This window comes from Eulemur rufifrons, chromosome 23 (genome assembly GCF_041146395.1).
Source record: "Eulemur rufifrons isolate Redbay chromosome 23, OSU_ERuf_1, whole genome shotgun sequence".
In the NCBI taxonomy this organism is placed as follows: domain Eukaryota; kingdom Metazoa; phylum Chordata; class Mammalia; order Primates; family Lemuridae; genus Eulemur; species Eulemur rufifrons.
In genome coordinates this window covers 21,024,328-21,043,767 of record NC_091005.1, presented here as the reverse complement: position 1 = coordinate 21,043,767, position 19,440 = coordinate 21,024,328, and the positions used below count along the sequence as shown (strand labels likewise).

The 19,440-nt window shown below is 45.6% G+C and overlaps 1 protein-coding gene across 1 annotated transcript in view; it reads left to right on the top strand.

Annotated features, from left to right (window-relative positions):
• The window catches only part of CDYL2 (chromodomain Y like 2), a 149,838-nt gene that overhangs the window by 103,617 nt on the left and 26,781 nt on the right, over positions 1-19,440 (top strand). Inside the window, exon 3 of the mRNA XM_069456350.1 lies at positions 19,030-19,247. Within this exon, the coding sequence (XP_069312451.1) occupies positions 19,030-19,247 (218 nt within the window). The remainder of the gene's footprint in view (positions 1-19,029; positions 19,248-19,440) is intronic.

Genomic DNA, 19,440 nt, shown 5'->3' with positions numbered 1-19,440 from the left:
GGCACCTGGTCCTGCCAGGCCTGGCGACCGCCGGTCTTACTCATGCTTTTGCCGGCCCTGTCGTTTTCAGCTTAGTTCGTAAACAAGGGTGAGCATCTCTCCAGTTCCTGCCTGGCGTGTGTCTTTCCCTGGGGGTCGCCTGAGTGCAGTCCTGCTGCGCAAACGCAGCGTGGCGGGCGGTCAGGAGCATTCAGCCACGTCCCCCCGGACAAACTACTTAGCCTGCACTTAGAAAATGCCGGTAATCACACCTCCTGGGGTTGGGGTGAAGAACAAGTGAACTGATGTATACAAAGCCCTTAGAATATTACCTGGCGTATGGTAGACATTTGATAAATATTAGCAGTTATTTCCATTCTTGCCCCATTTTTCTAACCAAGTCTTTGTGTTTTCCTGCTTTTTTTTTTTTTTTTAGCACTTTGCAGATTGTGTACATATATTAATCCTTTGTTACATATGTCAGCTAATACTCATTGAGTGGCTGCTATATGCCAGGAACTGTTTAGACAAATAATTGCGGTGCCTTGCGCCACGGTGGAGACATGCAGAAGCTGTAAGCAAGGGCGCCGGAGCCGGTGCGGGGGAGATGGAGTTGGTTGAGGGCTTCCTGGAGGAGGTGATGCATAAACTGGATCTGATAGAATGAGCCAGAATGAGTGAGGAAAAGGCAGGGATGGCAGGAGGCGATGATGGCACGTTCCAGGGCACAGAACCAAGGAACAGCAGGTGGGTGCCTGTTACATCTCAAAGAAGTCGGCAGTCGGGCCAGTTCTATACCAGCCTGCGGGGGAGGCCAAGCTCTGGGGAATTCCCTGTGTGGTCAGGATTGGCTTAAGGACCAGGTAGCCGGCACCCCAGCCCATCTGTCAGTGCTCCGCACATGGGGCTCCCTCTGCCCGAGTGCCCCTCCCTGCTAGCCCCGCATGTGAGTCATAGCCTCTGCTCCTCCTGTGGGCCTTGCTCAAGCAGTGCCTCCCCTTGGAAGCCTCCCCTGACTGCAGCATAGGTCGGTTTCCATTTTTATTCGCACATGTAGAACCACGTTTCTGCACTGACAGCACGCACCTTAGCTTGTCACGGTCACAGCCTGATTGTTTGAATAATCCCTGCCTCCCTCACTCGGTCAGAAGCTCCGCAAGGGCGAGACCGGTCTCTGCTTTTGCTCCCAGTGGCATCTCCGGCACCTGGCGACGCCGGGCACCTCGCAGCGCGTGAGGCACACCTGCGGACGGCAGCGTGCGTGAATGAGTGGAGAGAAAGCAAGAGGCCGTTTCTGCTTAAAGATGGGGGTCCTGAGGCCGGGTCCGCCCCCCGCAGGGCCCCCTAAGCATCTGCCAGAGCTTCCCACCTCCTGTCCCAGTCTCACCACCTCCCCTCCAGTTGTCTCGGGCGCTCGCATCTCGCTCCCTGCTCGTGGTACCGGGCTTCGTCAGGGCTCTTAGCAGCAACTGAAGGATTCCCGCTCTGCTGTTTTGTCGGGCAGTAGTCATCACCCGCTGCCGCGGCGGCCCCACTTGCTTTGCTTCTCTTCCCCTAATGTCCACGCAGTGTGGCCGGCTCTTCATTAAGTTCCTGGGCTCCCCCACCGAGGGCATCGCGTGTCCTCTTCAGCAGGGCGTGTTTCCTTCGGGTCTGCTCGCCCCGTGTTTTGTGTGGTCCTTCGCTATGGAGGAGAACATGCCTAACTCACGTGATTGATGATCTGCCTCGGTGGTGACATGGGACACGACATCAGGGGACTTATTAATAGAAGTGCCAGTTCCAGGAAGGAGTTTAAGATTTCTCCTTTAGAATTGCTGTCACTCTGGAGGCAGCGTGGTGGGGAAGAAACTGGGAAGGGCAAGGTTTGGAGACAGAGGGTCTGTGAGTTCAAACACAGACTCTGCCTCTCGGTGGCTCTTGGCAGGTCTGACCAGCTCTTGAGCCTTGTTTTTCACCTCTGTGATATGGGAGTAACAATCCTGCCTCGAGGGACTGGATAACGCATCCGGACACGCAGTCAGTGCCCGGCGAATCTTAGTTTGTCTCCTTCCCTCTGTTAGATAGACCCTGCTACGTGCGGAGCTTCCTGCTTCGCTCAGAGGTATGCTTTCTTACCCCAAATCCAATATGCCCTGTTGCTTTTTCACTGATGCTAGGATATTAATTTCCATTCTGTTATGCAAACCAGCAAGGCAAATTCGAGAGGCCCCACTTCTGGGCTGCAGGACAGCTGACTCTGTCACTCCATGACTTCTCTGCAGAAGTGAGAGTCTTGAGTTTTCCACCTGCCGTCTTGGTGATTAGGCCACCAAATTGGAGATTCCTGGCTCCAAGTTTGTTCTTTCTTCTGTCATATAAGAGCTCTGGTAGGTTTCCACCATTTCCCTCTTTTCGCATTTCTGTCTCACTTCTCCACCTCAGCAGAGAGAGGATCTGTGCTGAGTTCCTGGAGTTCAAACAAGATGTCCCCCTTCCTGGCCTGACTTCCCACCACTGACCTGGCATCCCTTGGTGTCAGTGAAAGAGAAACAACTGGCTGCAAAGTTTATTGAGCACCTGTGTGTGCCAGGCACGGTGCTGGGTGCTGCGGGAACGGCCAGGCTCGTATTCTTCAGGGAAAAACCAGGGACAGAGACAAATATGATGGGACCTGGGAGCATCCTCCATGAACGCGGAACCCACTGGGAGGAGGAAATCAGAGAAACAACCTCCAGGTGGAAGCGGTGTCTCATCTGAGACCTGAAGGGGTCTATGCATGAAGGGTGCATAGAGGTTGGTCGGGCAAAGAAGAGAAGGAAGAATGTTCTGGACAGGAGGAACTATATTTTATTAAGAAGATTTGTAGGAAATGCGTGACATACACTTCAAACATCATCAATAAACTACATTTGTGCTTTCTTCATCAGACACTTATTAAATGACCACCGTGAGCCAACACTGTGTACCTAGAAGTGGGCCACTGTGTGCCTTTTTCTGGAAATATAATGATGAATAAGACCAGATGCTCACTGTTTAGGAAAGAAAACAAATTAGCTAGGGAAATGACAAAGTGACAATTTCCATCCCGTGTCAAACTAGCCAGTATTCTCTGGGAAGCTGAGGCAGGAGGATCCATTGAGCTCAGGAGTTCAAGGCTAGCCTGAGCAAGAGCGAGACCCTCTCTGTACTAAAAACAGAAAAATAAGCTGGTGTGGCGGTGTGTGCCTGTATGTAGTCCCAGCTACTGGGGAGGCTGAGGCAGGAGGATCGCTCGAGCCCAGGAGTTTGAGGTAGCTATGAGCAATGGTGACGCTACTGTACTCTAGCCTGGGGTGACAGAGCAAGATCCTGTCTCAAAAAAAAAAAAAAAAAAAGGCCAACATTTACTGAGCCCTTGCTAAGCCATGCCTTCTTCCAAGGATTGTATACACGGTAACTCAGTTGATCCTAGCAGGGAAATGTGGAAACTGAGGCACATGCAGGTGAAAGGACTTGCCTGTGGTCTATTAGTCAGTAGGTGGCTGTTCCAGGATTCAGATCTAGTTGTTGTGGTTCCAGACCCACATTCGCAAATGCTGCTGCCCTGCTTCTTGCGGGGCAGGGTTATCTGGGAGTGCAGGGGAGAACTACATCACACACACACATATATATTAGCCTTTTGAGATCATTTTGTTTCCTGTAATTCAGTTAATGAGACATTTACTTTGCACCCGCTGTGTGCTGGGAACGAAGGGTGTAGAGATGACCAGCCTGGTCTTTCAAAGAACTCACGGCAAATTAGGCTGATTAAGGGATCAGCTGGTCCCCAGTGACCGGCTGCAAAGCTGAGCTTGTTAATTCAGGAAGGACCAGGACGAGCCACCGCAGGAGCCCTGGGGATGTGCTGTTCCCGGCACGTGGGGAGAAAGAGACAGCTGCCTGGAAGGGGAGCGTTGCTGGTGGTTCTGGAGAAGCGTGTGGAGGTGGAATGAATCGGCATTCCTGGCCAGGGGTGCAGCTGAAGCAATGGCCCCGAGGCAGGAAAACGCAGAGTTTCAGAGAACCTCCAACAGTCCTGGACATGAGGGTGTCTAAGGAGCAGGAGTTGGAGTTAAGGCTAGAAAACAGGGCGAGCCAGAAGGTGGAGGCAGTAAGTTTTTGAGTGGAGGAGTGGCAAGAAAAGGTGATGAAATGAATTGTCAAGGGAGCCACTGTATACTTTGAATATAAAGTGTTCTTGCAGAATATTTGCCGTGTACCAGGATTCTGGCATAATAGAGGTTTTGGAGTCAGTGTGGCCTTGGGGATGTTCTAAGGCAGGAGACATGATTTGACCTGTGGAAAAAGTTCCTTTTCAAAGGTTATTTTGCATTTTGAATTCATGCTTTGCTCTGTCGTTGAAAACATTCAGATGTCTGACAATAAACACCCTAAGATGTATCTAATCATCACTCCCAGCAATCCTAAGTAATCTTGAAACCTAAAATTTCCTGAAATTCAGAGGCCAGATGATGGCTAAACCGTGGATAAGATTTTTCTCTTTTCTTGAATGCATCTGTGCATTTGAGCTGCGCTGTTGAATTCAGGCCCTGAGATCAGGGATTGTGCACAGGGTGACAGTTAGCGGCTGGGACAGTGGCGGGCCGTGAGATAACAGCACAAGTGCAGAGCTGAGGGTGCACACAGGGCACTTTGGCCTCACGCCATGAACGCTCAAGACATGAGTGGGTAGAGTGATCAGAGGGGTTTTCCAACTTCGGCCCGTCTCCTCCCCACCAGGGGTAAAGGTTCTGGCCTGCCAGCCCACTCTTACTGAAGGGTGCTGCTGTCCCCAGCTGCTGGCTCTGGTGGCAGCGCACCGTCTCCTCCTGCCGTGCCGGGGCAGAGCCCGATCTTGGCACGGTGACTCTGCACCAGCGCCTCTCCTCTCCTCGCACCCCAGAACAGTCCACAACACTTGATGCATCTTCTGCAAGTCAACCACAGCCCAGGAAACGGGGCTCATGCACAAGAACTATCACTTTCTCTTCTAAGAACTGCAGCTGGAAAACATTCACCCCGTAGTCCACAAAGGGCTGGTTTTGCTCAACTGTGGAACTGATCAGTGTTGTCTTCGGTCTGCCCTGCCCCCTGACACAGTTGAGGACTGAATACACTCAAGTTTAAACTGCTCTTGGGTTGGTCCTTTCTCTTTATGAATTGTATCTGCTTCCTGAGACGATTTTAGTGGTTGGAATGCCGGGGAGAGTGGACAGTTTCCTTCTGTGTTCAGACGGCTCCAGCCACACAGGGTGTTACTGCTTTCTTTGCAAGTGAAGGAAAACTCACGGCACTCTCTCCGTGTTCTCTCCTTGGGCGTCTTTGAGAGGTGAGATCTCATTAGGCTGCTGTGAGGCAGAGGGCCAGATGTGATATATACGAGTTAGTCACCTAGGTGTGAGATCAGCTCAATTGCAGAACACAAATGTGTACGTGCACGAGATGAATACAAAGCTTTGGAAGTGGGGCTGACGCACAGAGGCTTCGTGATCTGCGAGTGGGGCGAATATGGAATGCCCCCAATGTCGGGAATGTCACTTACTAATTTGGCACAGAGTCCCAGTGAGTTCCCCCCACTCGTCTGCTCATTCATGTACTTGGTTGAGCATGTGCTGTCTTCCAGGCACTGTGGTCGGTGCTGCAGACACAAATGTGAGTAAGTCTCAGGCTTACTGTCCCCAGAGAGCGCACAGTCTGGGGGGACATCAGGCAGGTGTATGGATGCTGATAACACAGCAAAACGAGCTCTGCTTGGCAACAGCATCACGTGACACAGGCGCCAGCTGCAGTGCCCAAATTTTCTTTCCTGCTTCGTTCAGCAAAGACTGGGCTCTTAGGAAGAAAAGTTGACCATCCATCAGAGCCACCCCTGGGGAGGAAGGCCCGAGTCCAGGGCAGGTTTCAGAGTCTTTAGCCCAGCATCCAGTTTGGAGTCAAGATGCTTGAGTTTGACCCCCATGCTGGTACTTCCCAGGGGCATCTCTTTGGGTTTTTCGTTTTCTCATCTGTAAAATGGGAATACAAATAGTATCTTACAGGGTTGTGATGAGGATTGAAGGAGGTAACCTACATGAATCACATAGTAAGTGCTCAACAGCTTGTGAGTATTGCATTATAGAGAACAATTGGGAGAAAGGACTTTGAGGAAGATGCTGCAGCAACACTGGGAGTCTCCACATCAGGGTGTTGTGAGGCAGGTGTGCATCCTGCCTGGTCCAGCTGCCCTAGTTTCCAAGGACGACTGTGCAAACTGTGGAACCAGCATGCATAATGCCTCCCTCAGTTTGGGATAGCATCCTTTGGTCATCTGTCCTTTTCCTTCCTTCCTCCCTGCTGAAGGCAGCTTGGTGCTCTTCTGTGCCTGGCATTTGAAATATTCTTGGTGAAGAACTTGGGCATGGATCCCAGGCCCTGCCAGGAGTGGCTGTATCTCCTGAAACTGATGTTGTGTGGTAGAAATGCTCTGTGCGGTGCCCCTTATCCTGTCCTCCGTGGTGTGCCCCCCAACCCCAGCCACCTGCCTCCTGCCCTCCCAGACAGCTCACCCCGAGTCCCAGGACAGCTGCCCCCTTATCTTTCAAGAACACATTTCTATCTCTGTGCCTCTTACAAACTGCAGTGCATTCCCTGACACCTTTTCATACTGCACATTGACCACTGTGCACCATTTCTTGATGCTCGTCAAATCCTTCCAGCATTTCTTCATTGATTGGGCAGAATTCCTTCCCTCGTTAGCTGAGTTGTGACTCCTCTTTCTGTCTTTCAGAGTTTCTCCTCAGGAAATCTTCCACACAGCTTTATACTTTTGTCCAATCTGATTATGTCTGTCTTTTAATATGAGTTTAATCTATTCACAGAGTGAAAATTATTGATGCATTTCAATTATTTCTCCTATTTTATATTGCATTTCATTTTATCATTCTTCTTCTCTGCTCCCTCTCCTACCCCTGTCCCCTGGCCTTTTTATGCTTTTTATTGGATTGGTACATTTTACATATTTTTCTCCCTCTGGGCTAACTTGGAAGCCAGCTATAGACTGTATTGGTATTTTCAAATATTAGTGCACATACTTAACTATGATTTTTTTTCTGACAAATATGATGTCCTCTTACTGAATATAGCAAGATGCCTCTATTTAGCTTTAAATTGTCATTGAACATGTCTCTTCCACATCTTATTATTGTTTTGTACACACAATGTTGTTAAATACCAAAGATTATTATTTTTACAGCCAATACTTACATTTAGTAAAAATTTTTTATCTAATTTTTTCAACCTTACATTCTTCTTAATTAATTTTTGATTTATTAAAGTTTATTTTAGTATTTCTTTTAGAGTCTGTGATAGATAAACTCTCTTAGTGTTGGGGTATCTGAAAATGCCCATTTAATTCGTCCTTTAAATGCTGCTTTAGCTGGGTATAAAATTCTTGGTTGATAGTTATTTTGTTGATAGAAGCTCATTTATTATTACTATGTTTACAGTAGCTTATTGTTTTTAAGCCTCTGTTATTGCTGTTTTCAGTCTCTCTTTCCTTTCTGATAATGTGATTTTTCTGTCTATGCTCTATTTTAAGAACTTCTCTTTACTCATGACATTCTACAGTTTCATTATTATTTGTCTATTTATCCTGCTTTGTACTCAGAGTGCTCTTTCAAACTAAGAAGCTTTTATTTTTCTAGTTCTAGAAAATATTCAGGTGTCATCTCTTTGAAAATATCCAGAGTTATCCTTTGTATAGAACTTTAATTTGATTCTTATTTGTAGGATGTTTGTGTTTAAACTGTACTTAACTTTTTATTTTGAAATAATTTCAAACTTAGAGAAAACATTGTGAAGGACCCCTTTCCATATTCACCAGTTTTTTAACATTCTGCATGTGTATGTGTGTATATGTACATGTATATGTATATAGATACACACATATACAAATGATTATTATTTTTCTGAACCATCTGAGTGTAGACTACATACATTATAACTCTTTACCCCTTAATATTTAGTGTGGGTATTTTCTAAGAAAAAGGATATTCTCTTAAGTAAACCCAGTACAGATATGAAATTCAAGAAATTTTATATTGATATAATACTTTTATCTAATCTATAGTCCACATTCCAATTTTTTTCTTTTTTAAAATTTTTATTATTTTTTTATTTCAATAAATTTAGGGGGTACAAGTGTTTTTTGTTACATGGATGAGTTAGATAATGCTGAAGTCAGGGTTTGTAATGTACATATCACCAGAATAGTCTAATATCTACCCAATAGGTAGATTTTTATCCCTCACCCCCCCCAGCCCTCCCTCCTTCTTAATTTTCAGTGTTCATCATACTACTTTAAGACCATATATATATCCCTTGTTTCGCTCTCACTGATAAGTGAGAACATGTGGCATTTGTTTTTCCATTCCTGAGATACTTCACTTAGGATAATGGCTTCCAGTTCCATCCAAGTTGCTGCAAAAGACATTATTTCATTTTTATGTCTGAGTGGTACTCCATGGTATATGCGTGTGTGTGTGTGTGTGTGTGTGTGTGTGTATGTATATATACCACATTTTCTTTACGTTTACCACATTTACTCCTCAGTTGATGGACATTTAAGTTGATTCCATATCTTTGCAATTGTGAACTGTGCTGTGATAAACATTTGGGTGCAAGTGTCTTTTTTTTGTAAAATGACTTCTTTTTATTTAGGTAGATACCCAGTAGTGAGATTGCTGGATTGAATGGTAGGTCTACTTTTGGTTTATTGGGGAATCTCCATACAGTTTTTCATAGAGGTTGTACTAGTTTATATTCCCACCAAAAGCATATAAGCATTCCATTTTCACTGCATCTGCGCTGACGTCTATTGTTTTTTGACTTTTTAATAAGGGCAATTCTGATAGGGGTAAGGTAGTATATCATTGTGGTTTTAATTTGCATTTCCCTGATGATTAGTGGTGTTGAGCACATTTTTGTATGTTGGCCATTTATCTATCTTGTTTTGAGAAAAATCTGTTCATGTCTTTTCCTACTGTTTGATGGGTTATTTGTTTTGTTCTTGCTGATTTGTTTGGATTCTTTGTAGATTCTGGATATTAATCCTATGTTAGATATATAGTTTACAAATATTTTCTTCCATTCTGTAGGTTCTCGGTTTACTCTGTTGATTATTTCCTTTGCTGTTTAGAAAGTTTTTAGTTGAATTAAGTCTCATTTATTTATTATTGTTATTGCTCTATCTGCTTATGAGGTCTTGGTCATAAATTCTTTGCCTGGGCCAATGTCCAGAAGAGTTTTTCGTACATTTCTTCTAGAATTCTTATGGTTTCAGGTCTTACATGTAAGTCTTGATTCCATCTTAATTTTTGTATATGGTGAAAGCTATGATCCAGTTTCATTCTTCTGTATGTGGCTCTCTAGTTCTCCCAGCACCAGTTACTGAATAGGTCAGGATGTCCTTTCTCCGATGTATGTTTTTGTCTGCTTTGTTGAAAATCAGTTGGTTGTAGCTATATGGGTAAAATACTTTTGCACCTTTCCTCTCTTCACTTGAAAATATATTTTGGGGCCAGGCCCGGTGGCTCACGCCTGTAATCCTAGTACTCTGGGAGGCTGAGGTGGGTGGATTGTTTGAGCTCAGGAGTTCGAGACCAGCCTGAGCAAGAGCGAGACCCTGTCTCTACTAAAAATAGAAAGAAATTATCTGGCCAACTAAAATATATATATAGAAAAAATTAGCCGGGCATGGTGGCACATGCCTGTAGTCCCAGCTACTTGGGAGGCTGAGGCAGTAGGATCGTGTAAGCCCAGGAGTTTGAGGTTGCTGTGAGCTAGGCTGACGCCACGGCACTCACTCTAGCCCAGGCAACAAAGCGAGACTCTGTCTCAAAAAAAAAAAAAAAAAAGAAAAGAAAAAAGAAAATATATTTTGGAAATCACTCCATATTTATAGTGATAGCACTCTTTCTTTTTTACAGCTGCATAGTATTCCATTGTGTGGATGCACCATAGTTTATTCCACAGATCTATATGTGGACATTTGCAATGTGACATTTGCTTCAGTAATCCTATGCATATATATTTTTGTACTGCTGGAGGTATAATTTTCCTGTTAAATTTCTAGAAGTGGGATTTCTGGGTTGAGAGGAAGTGCATAAACAGTGTTGTCAGATAGTGACAATCTCCCTTCCATAGCAGTTGTACCTTTTTGTGTCCCACCCACAATTAAGAGAATGCCTGAGTCCACACATTCTCTCTCGCAGAGTATATTGTCAGGATTTTGAATTTTTGCCAAGCTGACGCATAAAAAATGGTACTTCAGTGGAGTTTTAATTTCCATTTTTTATTCTGAGTTTTGATTTGCATTATTCTTTTGAGTGAAGTTGGAATATTTTCTTATGTTTAAGGGCCATTTTTATGTAATGTTTATGGATTGTTTGTTCATGTCTTTTTTCCATTTTTTTCCTGGAGTATTTTTTTTTTGGCCTTTTTATCTTCTATGTTTAAAAATTCCTTACAATTTGGAAATATGAGCCTTTTATTTGTGATACGCAACTGTTTTACCCTATTTCTTATTTGCTTTTTAATTGGTTCTTTATCCTACCCACTTGTCCTTGTTTCCTTTCTGTCTGCTTTCGTTTGAAAATTTCTTGTTTATTTTAAATGAATGTTTTTCTTGCATCTACCACTGAGAGCATTTGAAGTATACCTATTTTAAAGTCCTCGTCAGATTGCTTCATGATGTTCATTTAATTTTATTTGGAGTAATTTATGTTTCAAGTGTGGATTTTGCACACGTGTTGGCTTGTTTTGTAAGCAGGGGCTGTCTCCATGCTTTGGAATTTTGGTGTGCAGGCTCATTTCGAGAGGGACGTTTCTGCTTTGTTTTGTTTTTCTTTGTTTTCTTCCTCTCCCTCTCTCTCTAATAGTTTTATGTCTGCCTCTACCTGGTCTAGAGCTCCTGATAAAGCCTTAGCCGTGGGCGGTACATCCTTTTGTTGTTGTTGTTCTGCCTTCATGGGGGGGGGTGTCTCCCCATCCCCTGGCTTTCAGCTCTGAGCCTGGGTCCCCTCTCCCATCTTGCAGGGAAGACTTTCAGTCCCTGTTGCCCTTGAAGAGTCCACTTCCTGACCGCGCCCCAGCTCCACTTACTGCTTTGTGCCCATGTTCTGCCTCTCATACACAGAGATGATTATCTTGTTTGCGAGCCCAGCTTCATCTTATTGAATTTCTCCTTTCATATTTTATCTGTCGCTCCTGTGTGTTTATAACAGAGGCGCAGTGTCAGAGTGTGAGCTTATGGAGCCTTCTTAATGAGAAATACTCCTTTGTACTTGAAAGGAAGGAACGTGGGACGCTGGGAATAAAAGGAAGGAAACCAGCGTGATGGGGGGTGGTTTCCTATGTCTCAGAAATGCGGCACACATCACTTCCCTTGCTACACAGCGATCCTGCGAGGCGGGAATGGTCTCTCCCATTTCACATGCGGGACACTGGGGCACAGGGTGAGTGAGCAAGGTGCCCAGCCCTGCAGCCCGTGGGAGGGATGTGGGGGTTTGAATGCAGGTGGTGCCCCGATTGGCCGTCACCCCGACCTCCAGGCACGCAGGGCCATTGGTCCCCTCCGTACCCGGAATGCCCTGTCTTTGGCTGGGGTCTGGGTGTGGGGTTGGGAGTAGGAGAGGCATGGTTGTTGAGGACTCACCAGTTAGTTCCTCTTCTTTGAACAGAGTCTTGGTGTCCTCTGGCTAACATTGGAGAGGCTCCTGGAATGTGCCAGGCACTTTGCTGATCCATGTCTGTTCTCCAACTGGACAAGTTCAAAACAGTCCTGAGAAGTAGCTACCGTTAACCTGTCTTGCCAAGAAGGAAACTGATGCTCAGGGGCATATGTGGCTTCCTGGCTCCTCCTAGTTAGCAGGGTTGGGATTTCCATGTTGTCTGACATGCAAAGCCCTAAACTTCCATGCTTCCAGCGTGTTCTACTTCCCATGGCATCTTCCCTGCCAGCTTGTTGCAGTCTGTCTGTCTCTGTCTCTGGCTTCCTCTCTCGGCCTGATGCTCCAGGAGGGGAGGGGTCCCCAGGGCAGCTTGGTGAGAGGGCAGGGTCCGAGGGGCTCTGGAGGTCGCTTTCCCCTGCATCTCCTGGAGGTCACATTCTAGCCACTCACATCCAGAAATGCAAGTAACGTGGCTGCGCACGACGTGAATCCAGGCACTCGTGGAGCCTCTGATCCTTCTTGCCCAGAGATGTTGTGTCTTTCCAAGTCAGCACCGGAGGTGCGAGCCCAGGTGGTTTTATGGCTTATTTGGTGAGATCGTTCCAGAGGCCTTGTCCCTTTGGGGGCTCCTTCACTGTGTGCCCTAATGGAAAGGCCTTAGGATTTGAATTACAGACACCCCCTCCGTTGCTCTTCACAGTATCATCCTATTGTTTGCCGACCTGTAATTATTTTAGCTATTAGTTTGCTTGTTAACTTTCCATCTCCCCTACCTGAAGCAAGCCCCATGAGGGCAGGGACCTTATTTCTCTAATTTCTGTTGGATCCCTGTCACCTCGAATGATAGCCTGCCCGTAGGAGGTGATACATCATTCGACTTTCAGTGAATGTGTAAAAAGAGAGCTGCCTCCAATCCTGGCTCTACCATTTAAAAATCTCTGTGGCTTCCAGCAAGTTACTCACTTTTCCTTACCTGTAAAATGGGCTGACAATGGCAACTTCATAGGACTGTTGGGTAATTTAGAGCCAACCACAGACCTGCTCTAAAAGGTAACTCTCGAGTTTGCTTCCTTCATATAATTTTTAATAAGCACTTTGAGTTGGTTGGGAGGCAGGAGGGTGCTATGCAAACCTGACCTGGCCCCAGAAAGCATGGCTGTCCCCAAGCTCTGAGCATCAGGCGAGAGCCAGCACCCGCTGAGAGCAGCTCCCGTAGCGTGAAACCTCTGCACAAAGGAGCGTGGCCTGGGTGTGCCTGTGCTGCTGCGGAAACCTCGGCCAGCCCCGTCCAGTTTGGGAGCCCTTCCGAGCTGCAGCGGTTTGAGGTTGACCCTGAAGGAACAGCTCCCTCTGCACAGCCTTTTAATTAAACGCTCGTGTTTACTTTCCGAAGTTCATAGCATCATTTTACCTGATGTCAGGAGCTGCATCTTGATGTTTGAAAAGGCCTGGTTGCTTCGAGTGATGGAAAAGTACAAAATAAGGAGGAAGCTTTGCAGAAAAGAGGTGACACGGGCCCCCCTCTGTGCCATGCAGCTCTGATGCGGGAGCATCCCCTTCAGGCTGGGTCTGCTCGGCTCCTGGTCCCTGTCTTTGGCCTGGTGCTTGGGCTGCCAAGATTCCAAGGGCTCATAGAGAGTCCGAGCCCACTCAGAGCTGGGCCAGGGGCTCTGCGTGTGGAGGAGCAGTGCCTGTGGGCTTCCGGGTGCCACGGGTCCCATGCTGGCAGGCCGTGAGCGCGCCAGTGGCCCTGCCTTCAGGACACGGTATCATTAGAGAGACAGGACTCAACGCTGCAAATATTATGAGACTGATTTTGTGCTAAGCCAGGCATGATGATTATAAAGCAAATAAGAGCCACCATGTATTCATTGTTTGCTATATGCTGAGTTCTTTAAATATGTTATCTTACTTGATCTTTATGTCCTGCTCTCTGAGGATCAGAAAATGAGCATGTCCACGCTGTGTCCACACAGTTATCTCCCTGAGGGGTCAGGCTTAGCCTCCCGGGGCTGGATTCTGGTTGGGTTCTGGTGTCTCAGTCTCCGTAGTGACTTCCTTCTCATCCCAGCCTGGCAGAGTGCTTAGCACGTAGCAGGTGTCCTCTGAGTGGCTTGTACTCCTCTTCCTCAAATCCCCCGAGGCTTAGTGAGGTCACCCTTGAGATGTAGCTGCATCCTGCACGGGGCAGATGTGACATTCCACGGGATCTCCAGCCCTTCGCCAGCGTGCGGGTAGCCCCGTGCTTGGGGGAGGCTGCTCCCGCCTCACCCCCAGAGTGGCTCCTGGTCACGGGGAGGTCCCCGTGTTGTCTGGACCCTGGTTCTCCAGGCCAGGTCCCTGGAGCAGCAGCAGCAGCATGGGGTGGGCCCAGCAGGCTGATTTGTAACCATCCCGCAGGGATCCTGCCTCACTCCCAGGTGTAAGAACCACCAGAGGCAGCTCTCAAACCTGCCTGCATGTCCGAATTGCCTGGGGCGCGGTGGTGGTGCTTTTACTGAACTTATTTTCTAAAATATCTTCTTTAAAATGAACTTCACTTTTTTTTTTTTTTTTTTTGAGACAGAGTCTCACTCTGTTGCCCAGGCTAGAGTGAGTGCCGTGGCGTCAGCCTAGCTCACAGCAACCTCAAACTCCTGGGCTCAAGCGATCCTCCTGTCTCAGCCTCCCGAGTAGCTGGGACTACAGGCATGCACCACCATGCGCGGCTAATTTTTTTTCTATATATATTTTTAGCTGTCCATATAATTTCTTTCTATTTTTAGTAGAGATGGGGTCTCGCTCTTGCTCAGGCTGGTCTCGAACTTCTGAGCTCAAACGATCCGCCCACCTCGGCCTCCCAGAGTGCTAGAATTACAGGCATGAGCCACCGCGCCCGGCCGAACTTCACTTTTTTTTTAATCACAAATGTTAAGTTTTATTACTCTATAGGATATTAACCACCTTTGTAACTTATTTATTTATTTAAGTTTTCCAAACCCCACCCTCAATAATTTAGCTGTCTTATTCTGGCACTTTCTTTCATTTACTACATGCATCAGTCTATCCCATACTCCTTTTTTTTTTCTCTTCTGTACTGTTTTTTTAAATTAATTAATTTATTTTTTAATTCTTATTTCAGCATATTTTTTAAACAGTTTTAGATTCACAGAAAAATTGGAACGCTAATATGAAGAGTTTCTACATACCCCACACCCAATTCTCCTGTTACCTTACATTAGGGTGATACCTTTATAAAAACCAATGAGCCAATATCAATACACTACTGTGAACTAAAGTTTATACCTCATTCAGGTTTCCTTCGTTTTCAACCTAAAACCTGTTCCAGAACCCCGTCCGGGACACCACGTTACATTTAGTCATCATGCGTCCTTAGGGTCCCCTAGGCTGTGGCAGTTTCTCAGTGACACTGAGAGCTTTGAGGAGGGCTGTTGAGGTATTTTGTAGAATGTCCCTCAGGTGGGATTTCTTTGATGTTTTCCTCATGATTAGAGTGGGGTTGTGAGTTCTGCGGAGGAAGACCCCAGAGGTAAAGTGCCATTCCCATCACACTCTATCAGGGACACAGACGAGGAACGTGACCTGTCACTGTTGGTGTTGACCGGATCACCTGGCTGAGGTGTGCGTGTCAGGTGTCCGCACAGCACAGGTGCTCTCCTCTCCTCCTCCCACACTGTCCTCTTGGGATGTAAGTCACTGTGTGTGGCCCACAATTAAGGCATGAGGAGTTATACTCCATTGCCTTGAGGTTGGAGTACTTATATAAGTTATTTGGAATTCTTCTGCGTGGGAGATTTGTCTCTTTTCCTGCATTTATTTATTTGTTCAATCATTTTTGTATTTATAGTTATATTTATATCAGAATGGACACATGGATAGTTATTTTATATTTTCAGTTATAACTCAATACTACTATATTTCGTTGTGCAAATTGTTCAAATCCTTGGCCATTGGGAGCTCTTTCCATTGGCTCCTGTGTCCTTGTGACATACCTCCATCATTATGGTGGCTGTTTTGTTTTGTTTGAGCACTTCTTTATGTTTTGGCTCTACAAGCTTATCTTATATGTTTCCTGCCCAGTCCTCAAGTCAACCATTTCTCCAGGGTGCCCTGGTTCCTTTTATTGAGAATGGTGTTAGAAACCAAGATCAGGGCCCTAGGTGTACTCTTTGCTAGTGAGATGCCATTGACTCTGGGCCCTCTCAGGTGGCAAAGCAAGGAATTACACATGTGCATACACACTTGTGTATAGATACTTCTGTACGTAACCATCTGTGTCTGCATTAAGCTAAACCTGAGTTCACACTGTTGTCTGCAACTGTGACCTGCGAGCATGTGGATCTTTCTGGCCTCCCCCATTTGCTCATCTGTAAACTCCCACGGTGAACACCTGGCTCCTACCATTTGCCATCCATTTTCTTAATGATTCAATCCAGTGCACAGGTACAGCAGGTCAGCGTTGTTAGCTTCCGCCTCCACAGGCATCACCTTTGTCAACAGGGTTACAGCGCTTATGTGAACTGTTATTGTTATCTTCTGGGAGCTTTGTAGTTTTTCATTTTACATTTAAGTCTGTGATCCACATTGAGTTAATTTTTGTGAAAGGTGTTAAGATACGTGCCTAGGTTCATTTTTTGCTTTTGCAAGTGGATATCCATTTGTTCCAGTACCATTTGTTGAAAGAGACTGTCGTTTCTTCATGGAATTGTCTGTACTTCTTTGCCAAAAATCACTTCACTGTATTGGTGTGGGTCAATTTTCAGGGTCTCTATTCGGTTCCATTGGTCTATGTGTCTATTCTTTCACCAATATCACACTGTCCTGATTGCTGTAGCTTTATAGTAAGTCTTAGAATTGGGTAGTGTGAGTCTTCCAACTCTGTTCTTACTGTTCAGTATTGGCTATTCTAGGTCTTTGCCTTCCCAAATAACGTTTAGAGTAAGTTTTCCAGTATCTACAAAGTAGCTTGCTGACATTTTGATTGAAATTACATTTAATCTGTAGATCAGTTGGGAAGAATTGACATCTTAAAAATATTAAGTCTTCTAGTTTATGAAAACAGAATGTCTCTCCATTTATTTAGATTTTCTTTATTTTTTTTTAATCAGAGGTTTGTAGTTTTCTACATATAGATTTTTACATATTTTGTTAGATTTATACCTAAGTATTTCATATTTTAGATGCTGTCATAAATAAAGTTTTTAAAATGGATATATAATAGTTGTACATATTTTGGGAATACATGGTGATATTTTGATAACTGTATACAATGGAATGATCAAATCAGTATAATTGGGTTATCTGTCACCCCAAATGTTTATCCTTTCTTTGTGTGGGAACATTCTAATCCTTCTCTTCTAGCTATTTTGAAATATGCAATAAATTATTGTGAACTGTAGTCTTCCTACTGTATTATCAAATACTAGAACTTAGTATTATTTTTTAAATGTCAAATTCCAATTGTTCATTTCTGGTATGTGGGAAAGTAACTGACTTTTGTCTATTAACCTTGTATCCTGTGACCTTGCTGTATTTGCTTACTAGTTCCAGGAGTGGCTGGTTTTCTTTTTCTTTCAATTCCTTGGTACTTTCTATGTAGATAGCCTTGTCATCCGTGGACAAAAATCATTTTATTTCTTCCTTTCCAATCTCTATAACCTCTGATTTATTTTATTTATTTTTGTCTTTCTGCACTAGCTAGGACTTCCAATGTGATAGTGAATGGGAGAGAGAGCATCCTTTTCTTATATCACATCTTAAGGGGAGAGCATCTAGTTTCTCACCGTTAAGTATGATGTTAGTTATAGGTATTTTGTAAATGTCCTGTATCAAGTGGAGGAAGCCCCTTTCTATTGGATTTTGTCAGATGCCTTTTCTGCATCAATTGATATGATATGATTTTTCTTTTTTAGCCTCTTGATATGGTAGATTACATTGATTTTCTTTTGGATGTTGAGCCAGATTTGCATACCTGTTTGTGGCACATAATTCTCTTTATACATTGTCGGCTTTGATTTGCTAATATTTTGTTGAAGATTTTTGCATCTGTGTTCATGAAAGATCTTGGTCTATAGTTTTGTCTTCTTGTAATGTATCTCACTTCAGTATTAGGGTTATGTTGGCCTCATGGGATGAATTAGGAAGTGTTCCTCTGATTCTTATTTTCTGGATCAGATTGTGGAAAATTTCTGTTATTTCCTCCATAAGTGGTTGCTATAATTCATTGAGGCCTGGTGCTTTCTTTTTTGGAAGATAATTATTGATTCAATTTCTTTAATAGTTATAGGGCTATTCAGATGATGTATTTCTCCTCGTATGTATTTTGGAAGTTTGTGTCTTTCAAGGAATTGGTCCATTTCATCTAAGTTATCACATAAATGGACAGAGCAGTTTATCATATTTTTTTATTATCTGTTTAATGTCCCTAAGATCAATAGTGGTGACCACACATTTATGTCTGATATTGGTAATTTGGATCTTCTCTCTCTCTCTTCTCTTTTTATTTTTGGCTGGGAAATATTTTCAAAATACACATTTGAGCCTCTCCCCAGACCTGCTTCGGGTGTAGGTTGGGGTCTGAGCTTGGGCATGCTTTCTTTACAACACAACTCCTGACAGCTCCTGACCTGTCTCTCTGGGAGGCTGGAGATTAGGAAACGTCCTAAATCAGCATCATTTTGTTACTAGTTTTCACACCTTTATAGCAGGGCACTCTCTGGCCACTTCTGAATGTTAGTATGTAAAACCGAAAAATGCAGAGCTGTTGTGATTGATTTGGTAGGCAGGGAAGAGACAGGAGGAATATGCCCACTTGGTACTCACCTCCCTCATCTCAGAGCAGCCCCCCAAGAAGCACCAGGGGTCCCAGAGCCCCATCTCTGGTTCTCATGTTGAATGGGATGATGCCCATGGAGTGTTTCAGGATGGTGCGTAGCACATAATACGGGTGGGATAAAGGTTAGTGCAGGTATTGCTCTTGTTAATAATTGCCTGTCAGTTTTAAGTGACCACTGATGGGGAGGGCTGCCTCTGGTGGCCCATGCGTTCCCTGCTGCTAAGGCATCGGGCAGAAGCTGGGTGCTGCAGGCTGCTGTGTGGGAGTGGGGAGCGAGGGCTGCGCGGGGTCTTTGCAGAGAGCCCTCTAGGTCCTCTGCTGGGTTTGGAGATGCGGGCATTCAGCCCCAGCCCTTCACCCCCACCCTGGAGCAGAGGGCGGCACGGGGCGGGGGGTGTCCCAGCCACGTATCAGCCTTCCCAGTGGTAACCTCAACGTTCTCCGATCGTGCTCGCGTGGGACGGTGGCCCCTGCCGGTCTCTCACTTTGTCTCTCTGGTTTTGGAAGGCTCCGCCCTGACCAACGGCGCATTGAACCTGCACAGCCCCGTGAAGCGGAAGCTGGAGGCGGAGAAGGACTACGTCTTCGACAAGAGGCTCAGGTACAGCGTCCGCCAGAACGAAAGCAACTGTCGGTTTCGGGACATCGTGGTGCGGAAGGAAGAGGGGTTCACGCACATCCTGCTGTCCAGTCAGACCTCGGATAACAACGCGCTGACGCCCGAGGTGAGGGCCCGGACGGGGGCGCGTGGGCTGGGCTGCGGCCCCCCTCGCGGAGGGCAGACGTCGCTTTCTCTTTCCTCCCGCCAGGGAGCTGGGGAAAATGACCAACGTGCATAAACCCCTGACTACGGGGCACAACTGGCTGATCACTTTACCTACATTGTCCCTTTTGGTCGTTATGACCAGGTAGTGATGT